A 22,399-nucleotide genomic window follows, 5' to 3' on the forward strand; every position below is an offset into this window, starting at 1 on the left:
AAATGCCATCCTTCCATAGAAAATAATGGAGAATAGGGGCACCTTCTTTGGAAGCTCATAAAATTGGACCTCCTGGTCCAATCTTTTTTAATCTTGGGGAGTGTTTTGAGGAGAGTCCCCAGATGCTTTGCTGCAAATTTGGTGCCTCTGCCTCAAAAAATAGCCCCCCAGAGCCTCAAATACCCACAGATCAATTTTCCATAATACCCTATGGGAATTGGTTTCCATGCGGAATAATGGAATGCCCAGCAGACATTTCCCCCCCCCCTGCTTTCTGATGACCCTGGAGTGGGGGGAGGGCCTCCAAACCAGGAGATCCCCGCCGCCTCCTGGGGATTGGCAACCCTAGCCAAAATGTGACAAGATCGCTCAAGGGTGGGCCTTCCAGGTAAGGGCAGGAAGGGGGAATTGGCACAAAGAGTCACCTTCGCAGTCCATTAGCAGGGATTTATCATGGGATTTATGCCTCTCTAAGGACTTTGGCTATTGGAAGGTTGCCAGAGCAAATGTTTTGGAAGGAATCAAACCGAAAAGAATACAAAGGTAACAGATTACTAGTTCTGAGCGAATATTTGAACATGATGATATATTGGCTTTGAGCAGCATGACAACGAGGTTTTCATTGTCTTTCCAGATCTGGGAGTGTAGGGAGCAACTGGACTCAAATCTTTGACTTTGTCAAGAAGCTGACGGACAGATTTGTGAGGTAAGTCATTCTCCCTGCGGCTTCGAAGCTTAAATTGAATGGGGAAATTGCAGAAGAAACCCATGTGCACCTTGGCCTTGGGTCATGCATGCCTAGTCCTTGGCTGTAAATGGAAGTCATGTGCATTTTTTTCTGCCTGATAGTTAATATGTTTAGTGTAGCATCACAGTCCTTAAAACTGTATTTGGAATGCTGCGTATGGCTCATATGCAGGCTGTTTTTTCCCCCTTTCAGTTTCAAAATCCTTTGTTTTTCATAATTTTTTTTCAGTGTGCACAATATAGAAGAAGAAGACCGTAGATTTATACCCCGCCCTCCTCTCTGAATCAGAGTCTCAGAGCGGCTCACAATCTCCTTTACCTTCCTCCCCAACAACAGACACCCTGTGAGGTATATGGGGCTGAAAGAGCTCTTCCAGAAACTGCTCTTTCAAGGAGAACCTCTGTGAGAGTTATGGCTGACACAAAGCCATTCCAGCAGCTGCAAGTGGAGGAGTGGGGAATCGAACCTGGTTCTCCCAGATAAGAGTCCGCACACTTAACCACTACACCAGACTGGCTCTCTTGTAGTGTAGAGATTGGGTTGAAAACGACCCTGAAGTATTCTTATAGTGATGCCCTGACCCAACTTCTGCTGCTTCATGGTCAAGTCTAAAGCCAAGTTGCCTCCAGCCTCCCATTGGCCAGTCATGTCTACTGTTTACCACTGCCAAGTCTAACTTTTTACCAATGCCATTTACTATTGCAGGGCAGAGGAACAGGGTGTATAGCGGACCTGTGCTTTCTGTTGCCTATGTTTTTCAGTCTTGCTAAGTGAAATATGCAAGCTTAGCCTTGGAGAAGATGGAAAGGGACCGTGGCTCAGTGCTAAAGCATCCACTTTGCATGCAGAAGGTCCCCGGTTCAATCCATGACCTCTCCAGTTAAAATGATCAGGTAGTTGGTGAAGGGAAAGACCTCAGCCTGAGACACTGGGGAGCCACTGCCAGTTTGGAATGGGCAATAGTGTGATTCAGGAGAAGGAAGCTTCATATACTAATGAGAAGGGCAGGAAGCACAAATCAGTCTTCTTTCATCCTTGCTTTTCATTTAGTAATGAATAAATCTGTTTAGTCCAGGGTTTTTTTTGTAGCAGGGATTCCTTTGCATACTAGGCCACATCCCCTGATGTAGCCAGTCCTCCAAGAGCTTACAGTAGGCCATGTAAGAAGAGCCCTGTAAGCTCTTGGAGAATTGGCTCTACATCAGTGGTGTGTGGCCTAATATGCAAAGGAGTTCCTGCTACAGAAAAAAGCTCTGGTTTAGTCCCTGCTGAACTGGTGGGGTAGGTGGATTGTTGTGCTTTTGGATCTGTTACTGAACTGAGGTAAAACCTCCTTCCCTCATGCAAAGGGATGTTTCTTCTGGTATGTGGTTGTTTCTTCTTGCACTTTGCTGGACTTTAAGGCCCCCCTTCTAGAAAAATAAAACACTTTCCCCTGCCCCCTAAGAAAAAGAAACCACGTGAATGGTGAATTCATGTGGCAAAGAGATTCATGAGAACATAAGAGCCCTGCTGGATCAGACCAGTGGTCCATCCAGTCCAGAATCCTTTCTCACACACTGGCCAACCAACTCCTCTAGATGGCCAACTACAGGGCATAGAGGCCAAGGCCTTCCTCTGATGTTGCCTCCTGGTTCTGGGATTCAGAGGCTTAGCGCCTCTGAATGTGGCGATTCCCCTCAGTCACCATCATCTCCTCTAGATGGCCAACTACAGGGTGTCGAGGCCAAGGCCTTCCCCTGATGTTGCCTCCTGGTTTTGGGATTCAGAGGCTTAGCGCCTCTGAATGTGGAGATTCCCCTCAGTCACCATCAGCCCCTCTAGATGGCCAACTGCAGGGTGTCGAGGCCAAGGCCTTCCCCCTGATGTTGCCTCCTGGTTCTGGGATTCAGAGGCTTAGCGCCTCTGAATGTGGCGATTCCCCTCAGTCACCATCTGCCCCTCTAGATGGCCAACTGCAGGGTGTAGAGGCCAAGGCCTTCCCCTGAAGTTGCCTCCTGGTTCTGGGATTCAGAGGCTTAGAACCTCTGAATGTGGCGATTCCCCTCAGTCACCATCAGCACCTCTAGATGGCCAACTGCAGGGTGTAGAGGCCAAGGCCTTCCCCTTGATGTTGCCTCCTGGTTCTGGGATTCAGAGGCTTAGCGCCTCTGAATGTGGAGATTCCCCTCAGTCACCATCAGCCCCTCTAGATGGCCAACTGCAGGGTGTAGAGGCCAAGGCCTTCCCCCTGATGTTGCCTCCTGGTTCTGGTATTCAGAGGCTTAGCGCCTCTGAATGTGGAGATTCCCCTCAGTCACCATCAGCTCCTCTAGATGGCCAACTGCAGGGTGTAGAGGCCAAGGCCTTCCCCTGATGTTGCCTCCTGGTTTTGGGATTCAGAGGCTTAGCGCCTCTGAATGTGGAGATTCCCCTCAGTCACCATCAGCCCCTCTAGATGGCCAACTACAGGGTGTCGAGGTCAAGGCCTTCCCCTGATGTTGCCTCCTGGTTTTGGGATTCAGAGGCTTAGCGCCTCTGAATGTGGAGATTCCCCTCAGTCACCATCAGCCCCTCTAGATGGCCAACTGCAGGGTGTCGAGGCCAAGGCCTTCCCCCTGATGTTGCCTCCTGGTTCTGGGATTCAGAGGCTTAGCGCCTCTGAATGTGGCGATTCCCCTCAGTCACCATCAGCCCCTCTAGATGGCCAACTGCAGGGTGTAGAGGCCAAGGCCTTCCCCTGAAGTTGCCTCCTGGTTCTGGGATTCAGAGGCTTAGAACCTCTGAATGTGGCGATTCCCCTCAGTCACCATCAGCACCTCTAGATGGCCAACTGCAGGGTGTAGAGGCCAAGGCCTTCCCCTTGATGTTGCCTCCTGGTTCTGGGATTCAGAGGCTTAGCGCCTCTGAATGTGGAGATTCCCCTCAGTCACCATCAGCCCCTCTAGATGGCCAACTGCAGGGTGTAGAGGCCAAGGCCTTCCCCCTGATGTTGCCTCCTGGTTCTGGGATTCAGAGGCTTAGCGCCTCTGAATGTGGAGATTCCCCTCAGTCACCATCAGCTCCTCTAGATGGCCAACTGCAGGGTGTAGAGGCCAAGGCCTTCCCCTGATGTTGCCTCCTGGTTTTGGGATTCAGAGGCTTAGCGCCTCTGAATGTGGAGATTCCCCTCAGTCACCATCAGCCCCTCTAGATGGCCAACTGCAGGGTGTAGAGGCCAAGGCCTTCCCCCTGATGTTGCCTCCTGGTTCTGGGATTCAGAGGCTTAGCGCCTCTGAATGTGGCGATTCCCCTCAGTCACCATCATCTCCTCTAGATGGCCAACTACAGGGTGTTGAGGCCAAGGCCTTCCCCTGATGTTGCCTCCTGGTTTTGGGATTCAGAGGCTTAGCGCCTCTGAATGTGGCGATTCCCCTCAGTCACCATCATCTCCTCTAGATGGCCAACTACAGGGTGTTGAGGCCAAGGCCTTCCCCTGATGTTGCCTCCTGGTTCTGGGATTCAGAGGCTTAGTGCTTCTGAATGTGGAGATTCCCCTCAGTCACCAGGGCTAGTAGCCACTGACACTCTCCTCTGTGAACCTTTTAAAGCTGCTTATTCCTGTGGCCATCACTACATCCTCTGGCAGTGAACTCCACCTTTTATTCAGTCTCTGTGCAAAGCAATATTTCCTCACATGGCATTGTATGTTTTGTTCTCTTGTACAACTTTGTGCCTATTTGATGATGAATCAGAACCCAGGCTGTGCATATGCCATGCATCTGTGGGCTTGTGGGTTTTTTTTTTGCACGAACGACATATGCAGATTCCCGTCACATGAATCTATGAGTGCCCTGTTCAAGCATACTTCTGAATGCTTTATTTGTCAGTACAGCTTGCAAATGCATGGACAGGCAGTTGCTGGCGGAAGGTGAAAGATCTGAAGAGAACCAAGCAGGGATTCTGTTGGGCTTGAGCAATCCAGAAAATTCCTTGATTGTTCTCTGCCAGTTAACAGAATGCATTTTGTAACGTAAGCCAGCGGGCATAGAGTCACTTGAACTGCATGCGATTGTTCAGAATTTTGGAGAATTTAAAAACCAAGATGGGAGAACAAAGCGACAAGAGGCACAACAGTGGGAGTGTGGGAAGCGACTGGGCAGACATGATTGTGGCTAATTGCTTTCTGTGGGAAAAAAATGAGGTACAGTATGCAATTGTGAGCGTGGACAGCTGGTGATGAGTCATATGACCAAGGGAGGCCTAATTACCTATTGCTTTCAATCCATCTTCTGATGGGCCCAGACCCCCTCGTTTTTGCAGAACAAGGAAAGAAACCTTGTCCGTAAGTCGAGAAGCAGATTCTCATCGACAGGTTCGGAAGAACTCGCTTGGTCGGCCGTTCAGTTACTGGCAAAAAAGAGATCTTTATCTCATCGAAGAATTATTTGATTGGTCATCCTTTTATTGGAGTCAAAAGGAAACTCCCTTCCCTCTTTATCTTTAAAAAAGAAAATTGGCTGAAATAAATCTGATTTGGCCGCTTTATTTGCTGACGGCTTATTCTTTAAAGCGACAAATGAAGGAGGAAAACAGAAAGAAGGCTGCCTAAAGGTTGACAATAGCTGCCCAACGCAGCATATGGTGAAAGCACAGAGCAAGTTTCATTAGAAGAATTAGCTCATTCCGGTTTGAGTCGTACATCTGTTTCCCATTTTGTGGCTCGGAGAGACCTGGGTCTGCAGTAGCAACAGAACGTGTGCTTTGTGTCTTTTAAGAGCCTTGGACTTTGGCAGGGGGTTTGAGTGCTCTGTACTATGATGGTGCTTCTTGCTAGTGTTACTTTGTTTAAAGACCACTGTGTATTATCATAAAAGTGACCCCCTCCTCCCTGCAATGCCACGAAAGTGGCAAGATCCACAGACGATGTGAAGGGTTTCTACTACTCAGGGGACTTGCCAGGTAGGCAGAAAAATCTGCCTAATGAAAGGAAGCCTTTCGGCCAGGCCTGCTTGATAAGGCCTGAATATGCTTCAGAAAGGACAGGATGTTGAGATTTAGTTGTTAAAAAAAGGTGGTGATGGTCAGGCATGCATTAGCATCCGACAGAGCCGTGGATGCGGGTCAGATTTTAAGTGCACGTGCAGACAGCAAGGTCTGGGAATGGCTGGTGAGTCGCGGGCAACCCGTCCTGCCCCAACTCAGTTCCGGACTTATTTGACAGTGTGTAAAGTCCAGTCCTAAACCCTTGCTGATGGGCCTTGAACAGATTTTCCCTGTCTGATCCTCCAGCGTCATCAAGCCATTGCAGTTTGCATCCTTGACAATCCTGGATCAGTGCCATTTTGTTTTTAATCTTAGCAAGGTGCGCTTAACCGAGAGCCAGTTTGGTGTAGTGGTTAAGTGTGCAAATTCTTATCTGAGAGAACCAGGTTTGATTCTGCACTCCTCCACTTGCAGCTGCTGGAATGGCCTTGGGTCAGCCATAACTATCGCAGGAGTTGTCCTTGAAAGGGCAGCTGCTGTGAGAGCCCTCTCCAGCCCCACCCACCTCACAGGGTGTCTGTTGTGGGGGAGGAAGGGAAAGGAGATTGTGAGCCACTCTGAGTCTCTGATTCAGAGAGAAGGGTGGGGTATAAATCTGCAGTCTTCTTCTTCATTGGTGAAAGGCAGCAGGAGCCCGAAGGGGCGTCGTATGGCACAAGAGATGTGTTCTGAGCGACCGCGAATGCTTTTTTAAAAAAATCAAGTTTACTTTTTTAAGTTTGAGATTTCTGAGTAACACAATCATTGTTTAGTCCACACTTCTAGAAGTGCATGCACACAAAACTGAAATTGTTTATGCGCGTGCACCAAGGCTGCTGCTGCTGCTGCTGCTTCTTCTTCTTTAAAAAGAGAATGCACCAGGTCAGGCCATCTGATTGGTCAATAATGGGACAGGCACACGACGAGGCAGATGGCAGTTGGGATGTCTTATTGGGCAACTATGTTTCAAATAAGGATGGACAGAAACGGGAGCACCTTGCTGATGGTGCATCTGGCCGCAGCCATAGATAGGAAGGGTAAACTTGCTTGAGACCTTGCAGACCCTTGGAAGACGAGGTATAGGGATTTCAAAATTGTTTCCCCTCATCAGGGGTTGTTTTGTAGAAAAATAGGTGGTGGAGCTCATTGGCATAACTCATGAGCATATGTCCTTCCCCCGCCAGTCAAAAGCAACCCGATGCAAGAAAGGAGAGCCCCGGGCGAGCGAGGCCTGATTGGGCTGGCTAGAGATCCAGCCAGCGCAGGCAGGCCTCACTCGCCTGGAGCTCTCCTGAGTTCTTCTGGGTTGCCCTCACCAGTCAAAAGGCCAGCAAGCCACTCGCCACCAAAAATCGCAAGAGAAGTGGAGAAAGGGTGGTGTGTTTTGACCGTTTTTGTACCTTAAACTGAATAGCTAGCCTTTTGCAGAAACTCTTTTGTAAATTCAGCCTTGCAGGGTTATTTTTTTTTAAGGTGGTTGCTCCAGCCAGGAGGACAGGAAGGTTTGAGAAGACTTTGCCTGCCTCTGAGCATCTGCAGAGTGAAATTCTGTTACACATTCGGAATTTGAATTTCTGTTCTGAACAGATAGGCATCGATTCGAACCAGGTTCCAAATTCCTAAAAAGAAAGTGAGAAATGGATTGTTGGATTCCGGAGAGAAACTTGAGTAAAGAAAATTAAGATAATTTTTTCTTAATTAAAGTTCAAAGTATTTTATTGTTGTAGCCATAGACCATAACAACCCAGCAAACCCCCCAAAGTATACAGTTTACTTCTAGCCATAAAGATTAAAACATTAAAAAAACATAGTAAACTACAGAACTACAAACCAGAGTTAAAACATATATAATAAAACAGCGTGGCAGAATGAGACTATAACTTGGCCAGAATTCTTGTATGGGTGGTTGTGGTTATCTTCTTCCTTATTTTTGTTGCTAAAAAGATGAAGGTAGCCACCTTAAGGGTAACGTCTGGAATGGCATCAGCCAATAAAAATTTAATACATTCCTCTTCTGATTTAAACTTTGTGAGAAATTGTATTCAGCAGTTTATTTCGAATGGGCTCATGGAATGGACAAGATAGAAGATATTGCTCATTGTATTCTATCTGATTGGTACCACAGGAACAGCTGTAATTGTTCTAAATGAAAAGCAAGGATGAAAGAAGACTGATTTTCCTTTATGCTTTCAGTAGTAAGTCTGTTTTTTCTGCAGTTGCTTCCTTTCACCAGATCTGGACGCTGCTGCAGAATCTGAATCCCTGTCTGGCATCTTTTGGCTTGCTTGTTTGAGTTCTGATAAGGGCTGGCACGGCCAGCCATAGTGGACGGCACGCTTGGCAGCGGTCTGTGTTGGGTATATGTCACAAGAATGAAGCCCAACAGACTGTATTAATGCCTTCAAAGATTTAGCTCTTGGGACAGCGCCGTATGTAGGCTGAACTATGGAGCTTGCTGCACAGTTTTGGAAAGTTAGACATTTCCTGTGTGGTTTTGTGTTTTCTTGGATTCTGTAATAAAGGTCAAATTGCAGAGATCTTTGGAGTCCTGCTAGGGCACGGATCCCACTGAAATGCAAGGGGGTGTTTGTGCTGCATTATGACTTCCTGAATGATGTGCCTGAGACGGATGTTTCCCTGTCTTTCACAGCCCCCGGATGCGATTATCTTTCATCGTGTTTTCCACCCAAGCGCAAGTCATTATGCCATTAACAGGAGACAGGTGAGTGAAGTTCAGTTGCTTAGCTCTAATGAGATCAGAGGGTAGCAGAGCAAGAGATGTGGTTTTGAGGGACAGTATGGGGATTCTCTGGTGTCGGCGGGGGGGGGGGGGGCGGTCTTAGAGGACATCTCATCCAAGTCTCTGCTGAATGCAGGAAATCCAGAGCTTGAGCATCCCTGGTTGATGACTGCCCAGCCTCTGCTTGAAGACCTTCAGGAAGAAAGAACTCACCAGATCTGTTTCCAGACTGCTGCCACCATTAGGAAGTTGATGCTGATGTTTAACTGAAGTCTACCTTCCTGTAGCTCAGGGGCCCAACTGCGGCTCAGGGTGGCCCAACTGCGGCTCCGGAGTGGCCCAACTGCAGCTCAGGGGTGGCCCAACTGCGGCTCGGGGTGGTCCAACTGCGGCTCGGGATGACCCAACTGCGGCTCAGGGGTGGCCCAACTGTGGCTCTTCCTCACAAATTCTGCGGCTCTTGAAGCCCCCACCGCCTCCGTCAGCTGGCTTGGAGAAGGCATTTCTCTCTTTAAATCACTTATCTAAGCCCAGCCAGCCAGCCAGCAGCTGGGAGAATGCATTTAAAGTGGCTTTCTTTCCACCTTTCTTCCTCCCCCCATCTATTTTCCTTCCTTCCTTCCTTCCTTCCTTCCTTCCTTCCTTCCTTCCTTCCTTCCTTCCTTCCTTCCTTCCTTCCTTCCTTCCTTCCGTCCGTCTTGTGGCTTTCAAAATCTGACATTCATGTCTTGCGGCTCTCAAACATCTGATGTTTATTCTATGTGGCTCTTACATTGAGCAAGTTTGGCCACCCCTGTAGTGTAGCTTGAGTTCATTAGAGAGAAAAATGGTCATTTCCCAAGTTTCTTTTATAATGTGCCGTTTCTTGGGTTGGATCCAGACTAAGTTTTCCACTAAGGGAAGGGGAGGTGTATTTTTCTCCAAATCCCCCCTCCTTCTGCAGACCACTGATTTGTCCCTCGTGCCATTTCTGAGGGTCCGCTTCCCCCCCAGTAACACTCTTTGGGGGAGATCCAGGGCTTGAATTCAGCAGGAGCTCACAGGACCTCCAGCCAGGGTCTACATGCAGCAGGGAGTTCTCTCTCCGCTGCACACAGGTCCCAGGGCATATATGCAAATGAGATATGCTACTGAGCTCCTGCACCTTTTTTCCTACAAAACGACCCTTGGGGGGGGAATCCATGGGCTGCAGCAGTAGAGGAGAGTCAGGACTCCCATGAACACGCATGAAGCTGCTTTCCACAGAATCTGACCATTGGTCCATCAAGAAGAAGAAGATGAAGATACTGGGTTTATATCCCACCCTCCATTCCGAATCTCAGAGTCTCAGAGCAGCTCACAATCTCCTTTATCTTCCTCCACCACAACAGACACCCTATGAGGTGGGTGGGGCTGAGAGGGCTCTCACAGCAGCTGCCCTTTCAAGGACAGCTCTGTCAGAGCTATGGCCGACCCAGGACCATTCCAGCAGGTGCAAGTGGAGGAGTGGGGAATCAAACCTGGTTCTCCCAGATAAGAGTCTGCACACTTAACCACTACACCAAACTAGCTCTCCACTGGCTCTCCAAGGTCAGTATTGTCTGCTCAGACTGGCAGCAGCTCTCCATGGATTCAGATAGAGATCCTTCATATCACCTACAGCCTAGTCCTTTTCACTGGTGATGCTGGGGATTGAAGCTGAGACTTTCTCCACACAGAGCAGAGGCTCTTCCACTGAGCCACAGCCCCTCCCCAGTCCCTTCTGTGCCACTGATGGAAAGTCCTTCCCAGGGCTTTTTTTGTAGCAGGAACTCCTTTACATATTAGGTCACACCAGGGCCGGTGCTAGGCTTTCTGGCGCCCTAGGTGAATCACCCACTATCGCCCCCCTGTTATTAAAAAATATAGGGAAATTGAAGAGTGCCAAACTTGAAACTTTTCACAATTTTAATTTACTGATTTTTAATTTTTCAAAAAAGTGATGTTATAAAAAAAATTGTGAGAATACGTGCTTGCCGGCCGTGTTAGGAAGGAGGGTGGCAGGATAGGATGAGGTGGGAGGCCAAGTCACACATCGGGAAGAGGGGGGTGGCTTGGCTTTGTTGAGCGCAGCTTGGTGATGGGAGAGGACAAGGGGACAGTGGTCAGGAGCCAGAGACATGCGTCAGGGAGAGGGCACCCACTGGTGCTCCCTAGGCCAGATGGCGCCCTAGGCGACTGCCTACTTTGCTTACTCCCACGCACCGGCCCTGGGCCACACTCTCCTGATGTAGCCAATCCTCCTGGAGCTTACAGTAGCCCTGTAAGAAGTGCCCGGTAAGCTTTTGGAGGATTGACTCCATCAAGGGTGTGTGGCCTAGTATGCAAAGGAGCTCCTGTTACAAAAAAAAATAAAATAAAAGCCCTGGTCCTTCCATCTGCAGCAAACGTAATTTGGATCCAGTCTCTTGTCTAGATTCTTGGAGTGAGTACGAATTCCCTTCTGCTCGTGGCAGGATCTTGCAGAAAGCGGGTTTATCACAAACGGAGGGTCATTTCAATATTTGGGGAAATGAACATCTGTATTTGATATGGAAGGAGAACTTGGTCTGCTTTGGCTGCAGTCTTGAGGGGGAAACCATCTGTTAATGTTCGTTTTCATCAGATGTGGTGAAGAGAGGCTTTGCGTCTGTGAGGCCTGGACGATAGCAGGTTCTTTACAAGTCCCAAGATGAAGGGCCAGCAGCTGGTCGTAAACCACAGGGACTAATCTGGGGCCAGATCTTAGATTTCGGTGGCAGGCTTGGCTATTGACTCAATGACAACTTAAAGAACCAGTGTTCCATTTAGAAAAAGCCTTAACCAATGCACTACAGTGACTCCAGCCCATAGTTTTGCTCAGAGGCATTTAATTGAAATTAATTTTCCCTCTAATGAGGGTTGCCAAGTCCAATTCAAGAAATATCTGGGGACTTTGGGGGTGGAGCCAGGAGACTTTGGGTGGAGCCAGGAGACATTGGAGTGGAGCCAAGAGCAAGGTTTTGACAAGCAGAAATGAACTCCAAACGGAGTTCTGGACATCACATATAAAGGGACCGCACACCTTTTAAATGACTTCCCTCCACTGGAAATAATGAAGGATAGGAGCACCTTCTTTGGGGGATCATAGATTGGACTCCCTGGTCCAATCTTTTTGAAACTTAGAGGGTATTTTGGGAAGATGCAGTGGATGCTATGCTGAAAATATGATACCTCTACCTCATAAAACAGCCCCCTCCACAGCCCCAGATATCCACGGTTAATTCTCCATTATACCCTATGGGAATCAGTCTCCATAGGAAATAATGGAGTGCTCAGCAGACATTTCCTTCCCCCTCCCCTGCTTTCTGACAACCCTGAAGCGGGGGGAGGGCCTCCAAACTGGGGGATCCCCTGCCCCCACCTGAGGAATGACAACCCTTCTCTCATGACATTGAGATGGAAACAGAAAGCGAGCATTAAGTTTTTTTCCATAATGTCTTTGCTGTAGCTCTGTTTTTGTATTACCAAAGGGAAATAGATTATTTATTTATCGGCCACTTTTCTCACTGAGATGCATGGAGGAATTGCAAAAATTAAAAACAATGAAGAAGACCATAGATTTATACCTCGCCCTTCTCTGAATTAGAGTCTCAGAGCGGCTCACAATCTCCTTTATCTTCTTTCCCCACAACAGAAACCCTGTGAGGTAGGTGGGGCTCTCACAGAAGCTGCCCTTTCAAGGACAACTCCTGTGAGAGCTATGGCTGACCCAAGGCCATTCCAGCAGCTGTAAGTGAAGGAGTGGAGAATAAAACCCAGTTCTCCCAGATAAGAGTCTGCACGCTTAACCACTACACCAAACTGGCTCTCTGTGACAGAAACAGTATAAGACACACAAAAAACTAGAGCATTCCCCCCCCCCCGATGTTGGCGACACAATGACGTCACTTCAGGATGACACCATTGTGTCGGAGACGTCGCACAGCAGTGTCCCTGTTTGGAGGTGGAAAAGACCTGGGAGTCCGGGTAGGACCTGGCAACCCTAGAGCAGGAGCTTTCCACACCTTCTTGGGCAGGCCATTCCACAAAGCGGGAGCCACAATGGAGAAAGCAAGTAGACGTGCAGTTGTCGATTTTGCCCAGGGCTTTTTTTGTAGCAGGAACTCCTTTGCATATTAGGCCCTACACCCCTGATGTAGCCAGTCCTCCTGGAGCTTATAGTAGGCCTGTACTAAGAGCCCTGTAAGCTCTTGGAGGATTGGCTACATCAAGGGGTGTGGCCTACTATGCAAAGGAGTTCCTGCTACAAAAAAGCCCTGATGGCACCTGCAGAAGCCCCAGCTGACATGAACTAACTAACATTCCCTGGACACGTAAAAAGGAACTCAGCAGTGGTGCAACCCTTCCTGCCCTTACCTCTCATGCTCTGCCCATAGAATCAGCGTTGCTGTCAGAGGGCCATCTAGCCTTTGTTTAAAAACTTCCATAGAAGGAGAGCCCACTACCTCCCCAGGAAGCCCGTTCCACTGAGGAACCGCTCTGTCAGGAAGTTCTAGGCTGTGATGCACTGTGATGCATAATGCACTTTCAACTCACTTTCCAACTCGATTTTGCCAGTTCACGCAGTAAAATCCAGGTGGAAAGTGCATCGAAGGTGGATTAAAAGTGCATTGTGTAGTGTGTGTGATTGCAGCCATAATGCTTAGCTGAAAAATGCTCTGATTTAATATCAACCCATTGGTTTTGGTCCGACCTTCTGGGGCAACAGAAAACAATTCTGCACCATCCTCTAGATGACAGTCCTTCAGATATTTGAAGGTGTACTAAGTTGTTGCAGCGGAGCACAGTGCAAGAGGCGATTGTGCAAAGGAGGAGCCAAGGCCATGAAGGGTTTTGTGTGTGATCGCCAGTACCTTAAACTGAACCTGGTAACCAATGGGCAGCCAATCGATGGACTGCAGAATGGGAGTAATATGCATTTCCTCTACACAGAGCTCCCCCCCTTCTGAGGCACCTCCCCCAAATCCCCAGGAATTTCCCAAGTCAGAGTTGGCAAGCCCAGGAAATTGTGGGCCAGGAAGTTTACAGTTCAGGCCTTGTTCCTGTCATGTGCACACTAGGTAGCTGGGCTTTTTTTTGTATCAGGAACTCCTTTGAATATTAGCCTACGCCCCCCTCCTCGATATAGCCAATCCTCCAAGAGCTTACAGGGCTCTTCTTACAGGGCCTATTGTAAGCTCTTGGAGGATTGGCTACATCAAGGGGGTGTAGCCTAATATGCAAAGGAGTCCCTGCTACAAAAAAAGCTCTGCTAGGTAGTTTTAGAGATAATCCTCTCTCTCTGTCTCCTTCCCTGTCTTTGCCTCTTTAGATACTTGTACTGAACTATCATGTAAACTTACTATCATGTAAGTAAATAAATTTACTTACATGTAAGGTAGTAGAGATTACTAGGAAGATGTACTGGAAGCACTCTAGATGTTTTAAAATGCTGGCTGAATGTTGAATTAGCATAGGATGATGAGCTGGTCGCTGGGGAACTGAGGCTAAGATGTATCCTTTCCTGTGACCGATTCCAGGTATGAAGGATTTGGAGGACGCAATTGTTAAACAAGGCAGGCAGGGGGTGTGTGTGTGTGTGTGTGAGAAGGGGAAGAGAACAGGCCTGACAACTGTTACGGATATAAATGTCTCTTTTCTGAAAGACAGAGGTGTGAGATTCATGCACATATGTTGCATTGAGAGGAGACGTTCTATTTGTAACCCGTTCTGTGCAACCGCAGACAGCTTGCAAGTTGTCGACAACTGATTGTCTTTCCCTCTCTTTGTCTCAGATTCCAAGTGGGTTTTTGCAGGCCACCGGAATTGGACATTGCTCTAAGAATTTAGAATGGTTAAAAGCGTGAGTAGGGTTGCCAGCCCCCTGGGCCTGATGGGAGATCCCCTGGTTTTGGGTGTTTCTTCCTGTCACAGATCACCTGGCCAGTGGGGGAGACTCCACCTCTAAACAAGGATGTTGCTGTGTGACGTTACTGACACACTGACGTCACCCTGAAGAGACATCATTGTGTTGGGGACGCTCTGGTTTTTGGGCAGAACTCTATGGTTTAAGCCCAGTTTTGCCATAGAGTTTACCCCAAAAGCAAAGTGTTCCCTGTACAATGATGTCACTTCCGGGTGAACACCTCCCATATCCCCTCACTGGAGCGATGAGGGGATCTGGCAGCCCTAAGTGTGACCTACCAAAGTGTGTGACTTTGGTGTAGAGCCAGTTTGGTGTGGTGGTTAAGTGCGTGGACTCTTATCTGGGAGAACCGGGTTTGATTCCCCACTCCTCCACTTGCACCTGCTGGAATGGCCTTGGGTCAGCCATAGCTCTCTTATCTGGGAGAACCGGGTTTGATTCCCCACTCCTCCACTTGCACCTGCTGGAATGGCCTTGGGTCAGCCAGAGCTCTCTTATCTGGGAGAACTGGGTTTGATTCCCCACTCCTCCACTTGCACCTGCTGGAATGGCCTTGGGTCAGCCATAGCTCTCTTATCTGGGAGAACCGGGTCTGATTCCCCACTCCTCCACTTGCACCTGCTGGAATGGCCTTGGTTTCACCATAGCTATCGCAGGAGTTGTCCTTGAAAGGGCAGCTGCTGTGAGAGCCCTCTCAGCCCCACCCACCTCACAGGGTGTCTCTTGTGGGGGGAGAAGATATAGGAGATTGTAAGCTGCTCTGCATCTCTGATTCAGAGAGAAGGGTGGTGTATAAATCTGCAATCTTTAGTCTTATTTATCTAATTTTGAACATACCCCAAGGTGTGCAGATCAAAAGATCCAGACAGTGGGCCCAGAATGGGAAGATGTTTCTACAAACCTGGGGGGTGGGGGTGCAATATCTGCAGAAAATAAACATAAAATAGTTTATGCTGAGATGTCACGAGATTTCCTCATGAGATGTTCTTTGTGATTGTCTAGGAAACTAAAATGGCTGCAAAAACCTTGTGAGCTAGTCACATGAGGTTTTGGTAGAGCTGCCAACTTTTAAACTGGTTCTTCTAGTTGCCTCTTTTAGTATATGTTTGATCTGTAGCAAATACCCAGTGATGTTATTCAGCTCCATGCTTTGAAAGGCCTTGACTGCCAATTTTCTCGCATTAAGCCTCTATTACAGCGATGGTGGCGCTGGAAAACGCTGTTAAGTCTCAGCTGACTTATGGCAACCCCTGCAGGGTTTTCAAGGCAAGAGACATTCAGAGCTGGTTTGCCATTTCCTGCCTCTGCATAGCAACCCTGGGCTTCCTTGGTGGTCTCTTACCCGGGGGTGGAATTCTAGCAGGAGCTCCCTTGCATATTAGGCCACACACCCCTGATGTAGCCAATCCTCCAAGAGCTTACAAGGCTCTTTTTTGTAAGCTCCAGGAGGATTGGCTACATCAGCGGTGTGTGGCTTAATATGCAAAGGACCTCCTGCTAGAATTCCACCCCTGCTCCTACCCAAATACCAACCAGGGCTGACACTGTTTGTCTTCCAAGATCTAATGAAATCTTGCCTGGGCGATCCAGGTCAGGACATGACAGTCAGAGGGCATTTTCTCCTCCTGATCAGTGGTTAACTTTAGATTTCAGGGGCAGTATTCCCTCTAAGCTGAGTTAGCCAGTTTGGTGTGGTGGTTAAGTGTATGGACTCTTATCTGGGAGAACCGGGTTTGATTCCCCACTCCTCCACTTGCAGCTGCTGGAATGGCCTTGGGTTAGCCATAGCTATTGCAGGAGTTGTCTTGGAAAGGGCAGCTGCTTTGAGAACACTCTCAGCCTCACCCACCTCACAGGGTGTCTGTTAGAAGAAGAAGAAGAAGATATTGGATTTATATCCCACCCTCCACTCCGAAGAGTCTCAGAGCGGCTCACAATCTCCTTTACCTTCCTCCCCCACAACAGACACCCTGTGAGGTGGGTGGGGCTGGAGAGGGCTCTCACAGCAGCTGCCCTTTCAAGGACAACCTCTGCCAGGGCTATGGCTGACCCAAGGCCATGCTAGCAGGTGCAAGCGGAGGAGTGGGGAATCAAACCCGGTTCTCCCAGATAAGAGTCCGCACACTTAACCACTACACCAAACTGGCTCTCTCTGTTATGGAGGGAGAAGATATAGAAGATTATAAGCTGCTCTGAGTCTCTGATTCAGAGAGAAGGGCGGGGTATAAATCTGCAGTCTTCTTCACACATTTTTGTCTTCGCTCAGAAAGGTTGACCCTTCAGCACACTAAATTATGCAATAGCTCACAAATGTGATGCCAGTAGCTCACAAAGTAGAATTTTTGCTCATAAGACTCTGCAGCTTAGAGGGAACATTGTTCAGAGGTCATTTACTTCACTCTGAACCTGGAAGATGGTTACTGGGGGAGAGAAGGAGTGGGGTGAAGTTAGAACTAGGTGGGAGGGAAGATGGAGCAAAAACAGTGGAATTGGAGACCAGAGGAACTGAGGACTTCTCCATGAGCCTTGTGGGTCACTGTCAATGTTCCCTGTAAGCTGAGGAGTCCTGTGAGCAAAAATTCTACTTTGTGAGCTACTGGCATTAAAGTTGTGAGTGAGCAATTTGGCTGCTGCATACATCAGTTTCCTCTGGGGCTGTCCTTCCTGAGTGAAGACAAAAATGTGCAAACTGCAGGCTAAAAAACTGTGAGCTAGCTCACACTAACTCAGCTTAGAGGGAACACTGGTCACTATATCCCTTCCAGTTTGGTGTAGTGGTTAAGTGCGCGGACTCTTATTTGGGAGAACCAGGTTTGATTCCCCACTCCTGGTTTGATTCTCCGTTTTCTTCCCCAGCTTCTGACGTCATTCCTCCCATGTCTGTTTCATCCTTACAGCAACTTTGTGAGGTAGACTAAATGGAGAGTTTGGGACTAAGCTAAAGCCCCCAGAAGCCTTCCTTGGCAGAGTTGGGATTTGAACTCCCAGAACGTCATCTGACTAACTCAGGGATCTCCGACATGGTGATCGTGGGCACCATGATGCCTGCCAGCACCTTGCCTGGCATCCGCCAAGTGCTTTCGGACTAGGGTTGCCTGGTCTGTGTTGAAAAACACCTGGAGACTTTGGGGGTGGATCCCAGAGAGGGCGGGGTTTGGGCACATTAGGAGCCTCTGTATGGTACAATGTTCTAGAGCTGGGGTGGCCGATGGTAGCTCTCCAGATGTTTTTTGCCTACAACTTCCATCAGCCCCAGCCATTGGCCATGCTGGCTGGGGCTGATGGGAGTTGTAGGCAAAAAACATCTGGAGAGTTACCATTGGCCACCCCTGCCCTAGAGACCACCCTTCCAAGCAGCCATTTTCTCCACAGGAGCTGATCTCTGCCAGCTGGAGATCAACTGTAAAAGCAGAAGATCTCCAGGCCCCATCTGGAGGCTGGTAACTCCATGGGTGGGGCCAGGTGAGGCTTTGGAGGTTTGGTCCATTGGAAAGTTGATTGGCTGTGTAGATTTTTAAAAGCATTGCTTTGATGGCAGTTGCCGTGGCGGCACAAGGATCTTCACCTTGTGACTGAAAGTCAATGGCGGCGGCCATTTTGGGGCTGTGCCCGCCACCCTGTGTCAGAGTCCAAAAAGTGCCTACAGGCTCAGAAAGGTTGGGGGACCCCTGCTGTAACCACTGTACCTCCCTGGCTCTGGTGCGTGGGGGAGCAAAGGTGATACAGCTGAGACCAATGAGAGAGCCTGGTATGGAACCATGGCAGGGAGTGACTCCATTTTAGGGCTGCTAGTCCTTAGGTGGGGGAATAGACAGCAATGCTCCCTAGTCCTCTGCTTGTTTTGCCGTGATTCTCTTGTTTGGTTACACAATCCCCAGGTGGGGGCAGGGAATCCCCCGATTTGGAGGCCCTTCCCCCCTTCAGGGTCATCAGAAAACAGAGGGTGGGATGTCTGCTGAGCACTTCCATCATTTCCTATGGAGACCAATTCCCATAGGGAATAATGAAGAATTGATTTGTGGGCATGTGGGGCTTAGAGGGGCTGTTTTTTGAGGTAGAGGGACCAAATTTGCAGCATAGCATCCAGTGCCTCTCATCAAAACACCCTTCAAGTTTCACAAAGAGTGGACCAGGGGGTCCAATTCTATGAGCCCCCAAAGAAGGTGCCCCTATCCTTCATTATTTCTAATGGAGGGAAGGCCTTTAAAAGGTGTGCTGTCTCGTTAAATGTGATGGCTAGAACTCCCTTTGGAGTTCAGTTGTGCTTGTCACAACCTTGCTCCTGGCTCCGCCCCCAAAGCCTCCTGGCTCCGCCCCCAAAGCCTCCTGGCTCTGCCCCCAAACCCTCCTGACTCCGCCCCCAAAGTCCCTAGCTATTTCTTGAATTGGACTTGGCAACCCTACTCCATTCCCCCCCCCCCCGTATCATTCCCGCTTCCTCTAGGCAGCATCTTCCTTTCTTTTTTTCGTCCTGCTCCAGAATACGAGGTGGCAGATAGTGTCCAGCTCCTCATCATTCTCTTAGAAGCAAATTCCTTCTCTCCCCCCCCCCCCCACTTATTTCATTGAGGCCCAGAGCTGAAATAGGTCTGGAGGTGTTGGAGATTGCTGTGAGGTCTTGCTTGTCTGCTGGATAAATAAAACTGAACTGATTGCATGAGAGCTATTTTTTGCACCACGAAATCTGTTTCGAAAAAGAAAAAAAAACCAAACCCAACAAACCCTGGAACTTCATTTGTCGTTTGTTTCTTGGCAGCAGGACTCGCCGGGAGCCTGTGGACACGCTGCCACTCATTCCTGGCGAGCACAACGTGTCTGCTTTGTAATCTGCATTCGTACATAATCAGTTTCAAGTTGTTTTCAATAGACGCCGAGTGTAAAATATTTTGGATTAAACAGATTGCATTAGCTTTACGTAACGCGCTCAGCTGCCATCTAGAAGCGCGCAGCAGGTCTTCCGTTGCAACCGTGACTGCCTGTACGGATCCATCCAAATTGCTTTATGCAAGTTTTATAACCCCTCTCTTGGATTCGGAGCGGGGAGGGGGAGTTCAAGAGAGGTTCAAAAATTCAACGTCTGCAAGCGGAGTTTTTGTATTTGTGCTGTATTAAAAATATGGAGAATGTAGATGCACATGATCGGATTCATTTCCCCCAGCTCTTCGTTTCAAGTGTGTGTTGCTTGTGGCATCTTCTAAAATTTGGATTTGTAGTAATTCTTCCTCCGAGGCGTTTGGGTCAACGCACCCTGTCCTCACAACAACCCTGCATGGTCGATCGGGTCAAGAAACAGATTGGGTGAAAGCACGGAGTATTATGGCTGGGTAGGAATTTGAATTTAGATCTTTGCGATCCTAATATGACAGTAGCGCGGAAAACATGTTAAAGTGAATGCTCATGCATTTTGCATGAAGGCACATGCATCTGTTGGGAAGAAAGAAGCAACGTGTGTTCACTTTAAAAATAAAACTGGAAAGGATACCTCGATAAATGTGGGGTTTGAGTTGCATGTTCAGTTGTACATATGCCAAATGTAATATAAGAATTGGTCAATGCTAGAGTTGTCAGGCAGTGTCTGGCAACAGGTATGCGGGTTTTTGTGTGTGTGTGTGTTAATGCAGCATCCTGGGAGAAAAATTAAAAAAAGAAACAACCAAAGCCTTAGCTACTTACAGGAAATTCTGACCACTGAGTTCATGGCAAGCCTTAGAGCCACCCAGAAGCGGTGAAGGTAGCTCTAGGAATCACCAGAACCTCTATGGTAACCTACCTGCTGATCAGGTGAGCATGAGTGGATAAGGGCAGCAATTACCCGGCAGTCTCCAGCCATAATCTGGCAAATGGGTGCCCTAGTCAACACATGTATGGAGCAGTGTACACCGTACATGGATTTATGTGCATGTTCACTGAAACATATGTACAGGGCTGGTATATGAATTGTGCATGGCTCCCCTTCAATGTATGCAAAGGGCTACTCAAAGGTTGTGCAGAGTGGTAAGCTGCAGTACTGCAGTCCAAGCTCTGCTCACAACCTGAGTTTGATCCTGCTGGAAGCTGGGTTCAGGTAGCCGACTCAAGGTTGACTCAGCCTTCCATCCTTCTGAGGTTGGTAAAATGAGTACCCAGCTTGCTTGGGGGTAAAGTGTAGGTGACTGGGGAAGGCAATGGCAAACCACCCCATAAAAAAGTCTGCTGTGAAAACATCGTGCTGCAACATCACCCAGTCGGAAACGACTGGTGCTTGCATAGGGGACTACCTTTACCTTTGCTCTAATCAAAGCATCACATTGGCAATCTTTTTAGGATTGCTTCACCCTTTGTACAAGAACATATTCATGTATCACCCCCAATAAATATTGTAATGCTTGAGTGGGCGTCTCCTGTTCACGTATTACAAATGGGAGAGACCATTGTCCTGTGGAGAGGTAGGCTCAGGAGAGTAACTTGTCCTGGAACTAGCTGGGACCAATATCAACAGGCTGGAGTGCTGGAAACATTTTACAATTCAAGAGTGACAATCTGAGATCAAGAAAACTGCCACCCTTTCTCAGAATGTGTAAAGTTGAGTTGCTTGGGAGGGTATTTTGACAAGGGCAAAAGAGATATGTTTCATAGGACACTTTTCGTATTAAGAATCGAGTGGTAGTTTTAGTTGTCTGTGGAAATTAAGTCGTTTTCTCTTTTCTTTCCTCTCCTTCTTACTTGTTTATATTATATTGTTCTGATTTCTTCTCTTAACAGCATAATCTATTTTTATTACCTTGCTTATTGCCAAATGATGTAATCTTGTTGCACCACATTGTTTGTTCTGTATATTATGCTGGTCTTTACTTAATTGTTTTAATGAATCCTGTTAATTTGCACTTGAATCTCCATGAGGAAGACAGATGAGTGACAAATGAAGGAAGTAAATGCATGAAATTCTGGGTCTTGAGAAAAGGGTAAGCCAGCAAACAGGAGGCCCAAAACAGTGTGGTGTGGTAGTTAGAGTGTCAGAGTAGGTTCTGGGAGACCCAGGTTTGAATCCCTACTTGGCCATGAACAGTTGCTGGGTGACCTTGGGCCAGTCGTACACACTCAGCCTAACCTACCTCACAGGGTCGTTGTGAAGATAACATGGAGGAGAGGAGAATGATGTCAGTTGTGTTGGGTTCCTGGTGGGTAGGAAGTTAGGGTATAAGTGAAGTAAATCAGTCAATAAGAATGGAATTACTTCAGTGCTGATCAGAATCATATTGAGGACTTAGAGTCTCAGGGCGATAAGTCTATCGGTGACTGCTTGCCATGGTGACTGAGGGGAACCTCCACCTTCAGAGGCACGAGGCCTCTGAATCCCAGAAGCAGGAGGCAACCTCAGGGGAAGGCCTCAGCCTCTCTGCCCTGTTGTTGGCCCTCCAGAGGGACTGGTTGGCCACTGTGGGAGACAGGATGCTGGACTAAAGGGACTATTGGTGTGATCCAGCAGGGCTCTTCTTGTGTTCTTCTTCTTCTTCCTCATAGCAGACTTAATTGTGCTCTCTTTCTGCATATTTTTAGAAGTAAAATTCAAGAAGGTCTCAAAGCACTAAGAGCAGTTAAGCCAGGGGGTGACACGTACATGCATGAAGGATTAAAAGAGGTAAGGTTTGTGTGTGTTCTCTCTCCTGTTATTAAGCTGTCTGTATAATTTGATATTCAAGACAACTTGCCTTCCACTGGTAGCTAGTGAAAATTTTAGGTACAGAAATTTCTCTCCCTCTCTGTCTCCCTCTCTCTCACTGTCTCTCTCTCTCTCTCTGTCTCCCTCTCTCTCTCTGTCTCTCCCTCTCTTGCTGTCTCTCTCTCTCTGTCTCCCCTAAAAGTACGAAGCTTGAACAGAACTTGCCAAGTTTGGGTCTTTTCATAAGCAGTGATTTCCTGTGTGGAGATCTGGTGTTGGTGGGCTGCCATTCAACTTGGTGAAAGCTCAGGGACCCTCAACCTCTTTGGGCCTGTGGGAACCTTT

At 48.2% G+C, this 22,399-nt stretch overlaps 1 protein-coding gene across 1 annotated transcript in view; it reads left to right on the forward strand.

The window, feature by feature from the left end:
* The window catches only part of ANTXR2 (ANTXR cell adhesion molecule 2), a 213,004-nt gene that overhangs the window by 16,090 nt on the left and 174,515 nt on the right, over positions 1–22,399 (forward strand). Inside the window, exons 2-4 of the mRNA XM_060247137.1 lie at positions 635–706; positions 8,382–8,453; positions 21,952–22,033. Of these exons, the coding sequence (XP_060103120.1) occupies positions 8,389–8,453; positions 21,952–22,033 (147 nt within the window). The 5' untranslated portion in view covers positions 635–706; positions 8,382–8,388. The remainder of the gene's footprint in view (positions 1–634; positions 707–8,381; positions 8,454–21,951; positions 22,034–22,399) is intronic.

Source organism: Heteronotia binoei, chromosome 9 (assembly GCF_032191835.1).
Source record: "Heteronotia binoei isolate CCM8104 ecotype False Entrance Well chromosome 9, APGP_CSIRO_Hbin_v1, whole genome shotgun sequence".
Taxonomy (NCBI): Eukaryota; Metazoa; Chordata; class Lepidosauria; order Squamata; family Gekkonidae; genus Heteronotia; species Heteronotia binoei.